Raw genomic sequence first — 12,166 nt, 5'->3', positions numbered from 1 at the left:
CCTGCTCCGGAAGCAGCCGTACAAGCCCAAGCCATGACACTACCGCCACTGTCCTTGGCGATGAGCTCGTATGTTTGGGATCATGAGCAGATCCTTTCTTTCACCGCACTTTGACCATTCCATCACTTTTTGTTAAAGGTTGATCTTGGTTCCAGAACTTTTTGTGGCTCATCTCAGTGTTTCTTTGGTATTTCCAATCTGGCCTCCTGTCTCAAAGTCTTCTTGAAACTGTGGATTGTGATACCTTCACCCTTCCCGTGTGGAGGTTGCTGGTGATGTCACGGAATGCTGTTTTTGGTTTTATTCTTGGCTCTCGCGGTGTTTATCAACAGTTGTTATTTTCCTTGGTCAACCTGTTCACTGTCTAGTTGTTAGTACAGTGGTGGTTTCTTTCTTTTTCAGCACATTCCAAATTGTTGTACTGGCGAGGCCCAATGCTTGTGCAATGGCTCCGATTTGATCTTTTTTTCTCCCCCCTCTTTTCTCGACTTCAAACTGGCTTGCTTTTCTCCCGTAGACAGCTCTCTGGTCTTTTTATTTTGGTTTATCCTTTAGCAACACATGTACAGTGGTGCTTGAAAGTTTGTGAACCCTTTAGAATTTTCTATATTTCTGCATAAATATGACCTAAAACATCATCAGATTTTCACACAAGTCCTAAAAGTAGATAAAGAGAACCCAGTTAAACAAATGAGGCAAAAATATTATACTTGGCCATTTATTTATTGAGGAAAATGATCCACTATTACATATCTGTGAGTGGCAAAAGTATGTGAACCTCTAGGATTAGCAGTTAATTTGAAGGTGAAATCAGAGTCAGGTGTTTTCAATCAATGGGATGACAATCAGGTGTGAGTGGGCACCCTGTTTTATTTAAAGAACAGGGATCTATCAAAGTCTGATCTTCACAACACATGTTTGTGGAAGTGTATCATGGCACGAACAAAGGAGATTTCTGAGGACCTCAGAAAAAGCGTTGTTGATGTTCATCAGGCTGGAAAAGGTTTCAAAACCATCTCTAAAGAGTTTGGACTCCACCAATCCACAGACAGACAGATTGTGTACAAATGGAGGAAATTCAAGACCATTGTTACCCTCCCCAGGAGTGGTCAACCAACAAAGATCACTCCAAAAGCAAGGAGTGTAATGGTTGACGAGGTCACAAAGGACACCAGGGTAACTTCTAAGCAACTGAAGGCCACTCTCACATTGGCTAATGTTAATGTTCATGAGTCCACCATCAGGAGAACACTGAACAACAATGGTGTGCATGGCAGGGTTGCAAGGAGAAAGCCACTGCTCTCCAAAAAGAACATTGCTGCTCATCTGCAGTTTGCTAAAGATCACGTGGACAAGCCAGAAGGCTATTGGAAAAATGTTTTGTGGACGGATGAGACCAAAATAGAACTTTTTGGTTTAAATAAGAAGCATTATGTTTGGAGAAAGGAAAACACTGCATTCCAGCATAAGAACCTTATCCCATCTGTGAAACATGGTGGTGGTAGTATCATGGTTTGGGCCTGTTTTGCTGCATCTGGGCCAGGACGGCTTGCCATCATTGATGGAACAATGAATTCTGAATTATAGCAGCGAATTCTAAAGGAAAATGTCAGGACATCTGTCCATGAACTGAATCTCAAGAGAAGGTTGGTCATGCAGCAAGACAACGACCCTAAGCACACAAGTCGTTCTACCAAAGAATGGTTAAAGAAGAATAAAGTCAATGTTTTGGAATGGCCAAGTCAAAGTCCTGACCTTAATCCAATCAAAATGTTGTGGAAGGACCTGAAGCGAGTAGTTCATGTGAGGAAACCCACCAACATCCCAGAGTTGAAGCTGTTCTGTATGGAGGAATGGGCTAAAATTCCTCCAAGCCGGTGTGCAGGACTGATCAACAGTTACCGCAAACGTTTAGTTGCAGTTATTGCTGCACAAGGGGGTCACACCAGATACTGAAAGCAAAGGGTCACATACTTTTGCCACTCACAGATATGTAATATTGGATCATTTTCCTCAGTAAATAAATGGCCAAGTATAATATTTTCATCTCATTTGTTTAACTGGGTTCTCTTTATCTACTTTTAGGACTTGTGTGAAAATCTGATGATGTTTTAGCTCATATTTATGCAGAAATATAGAAAATTCTAAAGGGTTCACAAACTTTCAAGCACCACTGTAGCCTTTCCAGATGAAACCCAGGGCTCAAACCTAGAGTAGACATTCAGAGCTATTAATTGCTTCAACAATTGATTTAAAGTTTTTCCACGTACTGTTGCAGCTAAGATATGGATTGCGATGCTAACACACAGTGAAGTTACAGTCTGTCCATTGGCATGATAATGTCGAATCGTTCCAGAACTGTTGCTGATTCTATTGGAAAACTAATCCAAATTCATTATTCTGTATTGATTCTGTAGCTCCTGCAGCTGTTTCTACAGACACTGATGATGTCTGTGATTCTTAATAACAAAATAGCAGAATGGTAGTTGAATTGCTGTGTGCGGTTTATACTGATTATTAGTGCAATTATCCCAGCACGGCAAGCCACACTCATTTTATCAAAGGTTCTCCTCAGGGCTTTCCTTTGTATTATTTCATCTTGTCTTAAGGGTTTCGTGATGGATTTCTTTCCAGCCAAAATGGACACAATTGTGTGTGTGAGAGTGTGTGTGTGTGTGTGTGTGTGTGTGTAAAAACCCGTGTTCATTAGGGAGAGTGTTGCAAGCCATCCATATGTTCAGGCCATGCAGGCAGGAGTGCTAACACAGCGATGTTCCCTAACAACACACCCTGCAGCAGCGAGGGGAACAAGCCCCTGCCTGCCTAACTAACTCCCTCACTCCATTTCGACTGTGTGTGTGTGTGTGTGTGTGTGTGTGTGTGTGAACGCTGTGCTGTTTCATGCTTCTGTTTTGAAGGCCACGTCCCCAGTTTTCAGTGGGAAAAACTTAAAGGAAATACGCAGAACCTTTATTTTTAAATACATTTCTGAGTGGATAGTATCTCCATCCTTGACTCTTGTATGCTGCATAATTGGGAATCAAAAAAATATATTTTTGAGAGTTAAAATCAACCGTAAAGTTGGCATTCGAGCTGCCCCGCTGAGCCAGCCAGCCCTGAATGGGTGACGTCACAGTGGGATCCGGTGCTATAGACCAAAGCCAGACTTGGCAGGCAAGAGTGGTTGCAATGGCCTCTTCGTTCGGATTTATTGGAGATCCTTCGGATTCCTCAGATAGTAGTACATCTGACTGTGATAGTCCTGAAACCGGAGTGTGTGTACATGCTACTGCTATATACGTAGAACCATATCAGCTCGAACCATTGGAAAGTGAATCCAATGGTAACATGTCGGCCACGGAGGCCTCCACCTGACGAAATAAAGCCAGAAAACAAAGCTGTCTAGAGAATTGGATAGAACTGAACTGACGGTCTCATGTGACTTTTATTAAAACAGGATAGAATAGAATAAATCTGTATTGTCCACCAAGGTGGAAAATTATCTTTGGTTCACCATCACATATAACATGCAAAACAACACACATTTCAGCAACACAACATGACAAGCAGCAACACAGACAACAAACAGAAAGGGTTGTGCAAAATAAAATAAAAACAAATAGCAGTTAACAGTGTCTGTAGATCACTCACTTTGTTGAGTTAAGAATGCTAATGGCATTTGGAATAAAAGACTTGTTAAATACACTTTTAGCCAGAGGGGCCCTATAGCGCCTGCCAGACTTCAGAAGCTCAAATTGGCTAAAAAAAGGATGAGAATGGAAACAGTCTGCCATTATTCTTGTAGATTTCCTCCTCAGCCTTTCAGTGACTGCGTTTACATGCACATCCAAATCGAGCTACTGTCGGTAATCGAGCTAAGGGTCCCAGCAGGGGTCCCAGAGAAATCCAGTCCTACATGCACACAAGGAAATCGAGCTATTGTGTGAGGTACATTGTGCACCCGAGCCACAGGTGGCGCTACACGCCCCATCGTGTTGGTACACTTCCGGTTGTCGTCATGAAGAAGAGCTGTTCAAGAGTATAAACAAAGTTATCCGCAGTGTTGCCAGATACTGCTGACGTTTTCCAGCCCAAAACATGTTCAAATCCGCCAAAATGCACTTAAAACCGCCCAATCTGGCAACACTGTCAGTTCCGTGTTCACAAGTTCCATGCTCAAGCTGTTAGGCTTGCTCTAACAGACTGTATGGCTACAAACTGTCCTGCGCAGACCACTGTTTTGTAAGACAACTTATTTTGCACAATTGTATATTTTTCTAAAGTCCATTTTTTGCTTACAAAAAAATATTTTTTTTGCTTACAATTTAACTTATATCTTAATAAACACACAAAGTTCAATTGTTTTGTTTTTATTGACATTCTTCAGATGTTGGATGGATATATATATATATATATATATATATATATATATATATATATATATATATACACAAATACAGTGACTTGTTTATGTACACAATTCACAGCTATGCAACAGCTGTACAGATGTATTTGGTGATACAGTCAGTGCGTTTACATGCACATAGAGAAAATCGAATTTCTGCCGTAGCTCGTCTGAAATCGAAGCTCTAAATGGCATGTAAACACCTTAGCTAGGCTGAAATTGAATCGAACTTGATTTCTCGCAATCGAGCTACACGACCTAGATTATGCGATTTTTGCCGAGCTACTTAGTGCATGTAACCCTATCGAGCCACGCAGTCCAGCTACTTACTTCAGCACTGTCCCTTCCGGAAGTGATGAGTGACGAGACCACAAGCGGGAAACACAACAGCCTCGGTCGGGGAAAAAAAAAAAAAAAAACGGCCTCGGTCCGCATGACACTTCACCTTAGCCGCCCACTTTATTAGGAACACTTCTGTTCGTACATACAAACTACAAACACTCTTTTTAGAGTTTATTTTATTTTTAAAAGGGACAGTGTACAAATTAAACATTATCCTTGTGGTAAGGACAGATGTCTGTACCAGGTTATAGCAGTACATGCTAATTTCCGCCTGTAGTCCCTTTGTTTATACTCTTGAATAGCTCTTCATGACGACAACCGGAAGTGTACCAACACGATGGGGCGTGTAGCGCCACCTGTGGCTCGGGTGCACAATGCACCTCATAACAATAGCTTGATTTAAACACTGTGCATGTAGGATTGGATTTCTCTGGCACCCCTGCTGGGACCCTTTGCTCGATTACTGACAGTAGCTCGATTTGGATGTGCATGTAAACGTAGTGAGTAAGTGAGCTAAATTTTAACAGTGCAAACAATGCCACAAAAAGAAAAGAAGCATGCCGTTGTCATGCCGACCGAGGCTGTTGTGTTTCCCGCTTGTGGTCTCGTCACTTCCGGAAGGGGCAGTGCTGAAGCAAGTAGCTCAACTACGTAGCTCGATAGGGTTTATATACACTAAGTAGCTCGGCTACAATCGCATAATCTAGGTCGTGTAGCTCGATTACGAGAAATCAAGTTCGGTTCGATTTCAGCCGAGCTAAGGTGTTTCCATGGCATTTAGAACTTCGATTTCAGTCAAGCAACGGCAGAAATTCGATTTTCTCTATGTGCATGTAAACGCACTGTGTGTAGAGGTTAGCTAGATGTTTTGGGGGTTTTCCCACTATTTTGCTTGCCATTGACACAATCCTATTTAATTTATTTTTACACTTACAACTTAAGTGTCCGAACCAAGCAGGGAGATGGAATGTTAAAATACTCTCAATATGTGTTGTATACACAAGCTCTAGAATCTGAGGGCGAACCCCAAGACAGCTCAATCTTCTGAGAAGGTTGAGTCTCTGAGAACACTTCTTAAAAATATAATCTGTGTTCTCAGTGAAACACAGCTGACAGTCAAGAAATGTGCCAAGATATTTAAAAGTTTGCACAGTTTCAACACATTGACCATTGAGTGAGACTGGCTCTGTTGTCAGGCCTTGCTTCATACAGAAGAGTAGCTCTGTTTTTGTCACATTTATTTCTAACTGGCTGTTATTACACCATGCTTCCAGGGCCTTCACATGGGTGGAGTAGGTGGCCTCACCAGAGGGATCATTTTTCTGAAACAGGCCAACTAAGGCCATGTCATCCGCATATTTAATCAATTTAACAGTGTCATTATTAAGAACAAAATCATTTGTAAATAAAGAAAATAACAAGGGTGATAAAACACTGCCTTGTGGACAGCCTGTGCTTCTAGTAAGCACTCCTGATTGAGTATCACCTTGTTATTCAGGTGGAAAGTGCAAACTTGAGTCTTTCCTGGGTTTGCATTCAGGGACCATTTTGTATAGTATTTGGTCAGTGCCTCAAGTGCTTCAGTTAGCCTTTATCGGATAGTCTTGAAACTATCAGATTGTGTCGCTAGATGCAAATCGTCAGCATACAAAGTTAAAGAAGATGATCTCCAGCAGAAACAACTTGTTGGCCAAACTGGGAAACTCTAACTGGGGAGCCGACGCCAACACCATCCGAACACCAGCTTTAGCACTGTGCTATTCAGTTGCTGAATACTGCGCTCCCATTTGGGCTAGGTCTGCACACGCCAACAAAGTAGACCCCTCACTGAATAGTGTATGCCGCACTATAACAGGAACCATGCGTGCGACCCCACTGCCAAGCTTGTATAGGCTGTCGGGCATTGCACCACCCAACGTACGACGAGAAGCTCTGTCTCGTGCAGAGCGGTTCAAGCAGGCCAACGATGAGCGCCATCCACTTCACCAGCACCAGGAAGTACCTCACCATCTTGCCTCGCGCAAGAGCTTCGTCACCATTGAACCTCTCGACCCTGCTCAGACATCAAATTTCCGTCTTGAAAGATGGAAAGACCTAGACGACGCCGATCTCAACGCAGCGCTTCCCGAACATCAAGAGCAGTTGCCAACAGGAAGCTCTCTCAGTCGCAAGGACTGGGTGACATTGAACCGGGCAAGGAGTAAAGTGGGTAAAACGAAGAAGAACCTGGCACGTTGGGGTATTGTGACAGATGCAAGATGTCCCTGCGGCGAAGAACAGACGATGGACCACATCTTACGGGACTCTCCACTAGGTCCTCACTGCTCTGATGTGGACCTAAGAGAAGTCACTAACACCGCCATCTCCTGGATAAAGCACTATCGTGACAAGATATGATGATGATTGAGTATCACCAACTGTTACCCTCTGAGGGCGGCAGGAAAGGAAATCTCTGATCCAGAGAATCAGGCCCCTGTCGACATTAAGATTGGCCAACCTTCTCAGAAGAATGTGTAACTTTTATAGAATTGAAAGCTACACTAAAATCTACAAATAGGACCCTGGCATAGCCCTTAGTAAGTGTGAGCTGCTTTGAGACAGAGTCTAACAGAACCAACACAGCATCATCAGTACCTCTGTTACTCTTGTAGGCGAACTGAAGCGGATCTAACACACTAGCAACTGTAGTTGTCAAAAGGTCTACCAAAACTCTTTCCATAGTTTTACACAGTATAGAGGTAATAGCAATAGGTCTAAAATTTTCAGGCTTGCTAGCACCTGGCTTTTTTGGTATAGGCCTTATTGTAGACAATTTCCACACCCTAGGCACTCCAGTAACAATTAAGGAATTAAACAACCTTGAAAAGACTCCTTTTACTTGTAAAGCACAGTCTTTGAGCAGACGGGCTTTAAGGCCATCTGGGCCAGTAGCTTTGTTTGGCTTCAATTTGGTAAGACATTTGACAACAGCATCCTCTGTGATAACTACTGGTGGTCTTGTAGGCGTTATAACTTATGCAACATACATACATGCATGCATTTTCACTGATTAAACGTAAAAGGCTAATTAAATAATCAGATGAACTGAGACAATCACATTCTGAAGCAAATTAAATAATCTTATACCGGTAGCTTAAACACACAATACAAGTTACATGTATTAATCTAAATGCAGGTAAACGAGTGGTGTTTTTATGTAACCAAATAAGAGTCGCATCTTACCCGTCTGTGTTCTCGCTTCTTGAAGGCCGAGCTTGTGGCTGATTTGTTTTGAAACAATCTGACTTTCAGTTCTTGGTTCATTCGCTTCTTCCACGTAAGGGCGAGATATTGCTGCTAAGGCAAGCATGTCCAGCAGAGAAATCTGACAACTGGTCCACTCATTCTCCATTTTCTCCATACGGAGTACTCCGCCATTACTGCTCGGCTCACACTCCGGGAGAACTGATGCAACTGAACTTGCTTTCCTTTTCTTGTTTTCTTTTCCTTTAATTGTTGGTACTGCACCCTCTTTCAATACGGGCTTATAGCCAACGCTCCTCAACAGATCAGAGGTTTTGTACGAGTCTTCAGTAAAATGTGCAGAGCAGAGGAGAGACCACTTTGCAAGCGCCCAATCCGTGAATTTCTCGCAAAATGCATCCAAATCTTTGCAGATTGAACATTCTTGGGCCATGAATGCAACGTAAATCCATCTTCTGTCGTGTTGCTGCACCCACCAGCAACACATCCACGTGGCATGGCGATAAATTAGCTCAAAATGGAGGATCGGAGGGGTGGCACGGTGGTGTAGTGGTTAGCGCTGTCGCCTCACAGCAAGAAGGTCCGGGTTCGAGCCCCGTGGCCGGCGAGGGCCTTTCTGTGTGGAGTTTGCATGTTCTCCCCGTGTCCGCGTGGGTTTCCTCCGGGTGCTCCGGTTTCCCCCACAGTCCAAAGACATGCAGGTTAGGTTAACTGGTGGCTCTAAATTGACCGTAGGTGTGAATGTGAGTGGTTGTCTGTGTCTATGTGTCAGCCCTGTGATGACCTGGCGACTTGTCCAGGGTGTACCCCGCCTTTCGCCCGTAGTCAGCTGGGATAGGCTCCAGCTTGCCTGCGACCCTGTAGAACAGGATAAAGCGGCTAGAGGTAATGAGATGAGATGGAGGATCGGCGTTGCAGTCAGCCCTGTGTTTTAGTATAGCGGAAATGGCGAGGAGACCGATAGACTTCCTGCTGTGACGTTACAGATGTCAAGGTCATTCACGCAGACTGCTACCTATATGAATCACTTTAATCGTAAAAATTACTGTATTAGATTTATTGTTAACACTTAAAACTATTCCTATGCCATTCTTGAGGCCTCAAGGCATTTATAAACGAAAAGTGAGGCCATGGCTCTGTGTGGTTTACACCAGGTCACTCACTCCTCAGGGAATTGGATAGGGTTGCTGAATTATATCCAGTTTTGTAACTGTCCCGTCTTTCTCTGTCCTCCTTTCTGTAGATCACCAGAAGCTGGAGCGAGAGGCCCGGATCTGCCGTCTTCTCAAACACCCCAATATTGGTGAGTATGTTCTCATTTGAATGCGTTTTCATTTATTAGTAATGGAGTTACTTGTTTATTACCAATAGTACTTGTTAGTAATTGTTTATTAGTAATAGAGTCACTTGTTTATTAGTAATGCTAATTGTTTCTCTGTTGGCTGCTGGTTCAGTAGCAAAGGTTCGGTTTGTGTTACCGGGTCAGAATTGGAACCAACAGGAACTAATGGTACTTATAAGTTTGGTCTAACAGCTCTGTTAGTTTCTGCCTGATTGCATATGTATTACTGTATCACTTGATATGCAATGCCGTATATGCAGAAAAATACAAAAGGAACATTGTGCTGTTTTATTTTCTCCACTAGCACAAGTCAAATTTTTCACAAATGGAAATACTTTGATTTTCTGATCACACGAGTTTTTGTTTTGTCTGATATTCGTCAGCAGACTGTTGAAAGTAAACAACTGATAACTTGAACAAATTAGACTCCATATCAAAACTATAATGAATTTCCGGCTTACACAATTGTACTTTTTGACCATATAGGACACTTTTTTTTTTTTGGCAAGTGAGTTATTTATAATCACGCTGTCTGTTCTCACCCAGATGAGGATGGGTTCTCTTGAGGTTTCTTCCTCATGTGCCATCACCACAGGCTTGCTCATTAGGGATAAATTTATTCATTCATATGTTTTTAATTTATAGCCAGAATTAATATTTTTCAATAAAGCTGCTTTGTGACAATGTCTGTCATTAAAAGCGCTATACGAATAAATTGAATTGAAAGTAATGTCATTTTTTACTGTATGGATGTTTCATCTTATCGTAGTGCTGCACATACGGTATACAGTGGTGCTTGAAAGTTTGTGAACCCTTTAGAATTTTCTATATTTCTGCATAAATATGACCTAAAACAACATCAGATTTTCACACAAGTCCTAAAAGTAGATAAAGAGAACCCAGTTAAACAAATGAGACAAAAATATTATACTTGGTCATTTATTTATTCAGGAAAATGATCCAATATTACATATCTGTGAGTGGCAAAAGTATGTGAACCTCTAGGATTAGCAGTTAATTTGAAGGTGAAATTAGAGTCAGGTGTTTTCAATCAATGGGATGACAATCAGGTGTGAGTGGGCACCCTGTTTTATTTAAAGAACAGGGATCTATCAAAGTCTGATCTTCACAACACATGTTTGTGGAAGTGCATCATGGCACGAACAAAGGAGATTTCTGAGGACCTCAGAAAAAGCGTTGTTGATGCTCATCAGGCTGGAAAAGGTTACAAAACCATCTCTAAAGAGTTTGGACTCCACCAGTCCACAGTCAGACAGATTGTGTACAAATGGAGGAAATTCAAGACCATTGTTACCCTCCCCAGGAGTGGTCGACCAACAAAGATCACTCCAAGAGCAAGGCGTGTAATAGTCGGCGAGGTCATAAAGGACCCCAGGGCAACTTCTAAGCAACTGAAGGCCTTTCTCACATTGGCTAATGTTAATGTTCATGAGTCCACCATCAGGAGAACACTGAACAACAATGGTGTGCATGGCAGGGTTGCAAGGAGAAAGCCACTGCTCTCCAAAAAGAACATTGCTGCTCGTCTGCAGTTTACTAAAAATCACGTGGACAAGCCAGAAGGCTATTGGAAAAATGTTTTGTGGACGGATGAGACCAAAATAGAACTTTTTGGTTTAAATGAGAAGCATTATGTTTGGAGAAAGGAAAGCACTGCATTCCAGCATAAGAACCTTATCCCATCTTGGTGGTGATAGTGTCATGGTTTGGGCCTGTTTTGCTGCATCTGGGGCAGGACGGCTTGCCATCATTGATGGAACAATGAATTCTGAATTATACCAGCGAATTCTAAAGGAAAATGTCAGGACATCTGTCCATGAACTGAATCTCAAGAGAAGGTGGGCCATGCAGCAAGACAACGACCCTAAGCACACAAGTCATTCATTCTACCAAAGAATGGTTAAAGAAGAATAAAGTTAATGTTTTGGAATGGCCAAGTCAAAGTCCTGACCTTAATCCAATCAAAATGTTGTGGAAGGACCTGAAGCGAGCAGTTCATGTGAGGAAACCCACCAACATCCCAGAGTTGAAGCTGTTCTGTACGGAGGAACGGGCTAAAATTCCTCCAAGCCGGTGTGCAGGACTGATCAACAGTTACCGTAAACGTTTAGTTGCAGTTATTGCTGCACAAGGGGGTCACACCAGATCCTGAAAGCAAAGGTTCACATACTTTTGCCACTCACAGATCTGTAATATTGGATCGTTTTCCTCAATAAATAAATGGCCGAGTATACTATTTTTGTCTCATTTGTTTAACTGGGTTCTCTTTATCTACTTTTAGGACTTGTGTGAAAATCTGATGTTGTTTTAGGTCATATTTATGCAGAAATATAGAAAATTCTAAAGGGTTCACAAACTTTCAAGCACCACTGTAATTGCACAAACATCACAATCTCAATTTGTTTCGCAGTGCAGGAACTGCTTTGATTCAGCTACATTTACACTCAAGCAACCGTTCCATAAAACAGGGCACCACATGAAAAAACACACACACACACACACACACACACACACACACACACACACACACGAATCCCTGCGAGGAGGAATGTCAGAAATCTAAGCTGTGAGTTAGATTTAAAACAACTCAAACACTGACTTGTAGTGAGACGGAGCAAACATGTCCTAAACAACTGATTAATATTATGCACTGAATATTAAATTCCCAATTACTAAACAAACAATGACGACATGTTTGAAATGAGTGACTGTAATGAGTGAATCATGGCCACATGCACCATCTTGCTCAAAATGCAAAACAGTGATGTGGTACACAGTGTGTTTTTATTTTCACCAATAAGTGGCTGATGAGT

At 42.2% G+C, this 12,166-nt stretch overlaps 1 protein-coding gene across 13 annotated transcripts in view; it reads left to right on the top strand.

The window, feature by feature from the left end:
• Positions 1-12,166, top strand: part of camk2g1 (calcium/calmodulin-dependent protein kinase (CaM kinase) II gamma 1) — a 179,247-nt gene that overhangs the window by 103,454 nt on the left and 63,627 nt on the right. For all 13 annotated transcript variants that reach the window (XM_060940043.1, XM_060940037.1, XM_060940041.1 and 10 more), the window contains exon 3: positions 9,234-9,293. In XM_060940043.1, coding sequence (XP_060796026.1) covers positions 9,234-9,293 — 60 coding nt within the window. The remainder of the gene's footprint in view (positions 1-9,233; positions 9,294-12,166) is intronic.

This window comes from Neoarius graeffei, chromosome 14 (assembly GCF_027579695.1).
Source record: "Neoarius graeffei isolate fNeoGra1 chromosome 14, fNeoGra1.pri, whole genome shotgun sequence".
Classification (NCBI taxonomy): domain Eukaryota; kingdom Metazoa; phylum Chordata; class Actinopteri; order Siluriformes; family Ariidae; genus Neoarius; species Neoarius graeffei.
The sequence above is the reverse complement of the archived record's forward strand: the minus strand, read 5'-3'. Positions and strand labels throughout refer to the sequence as shown.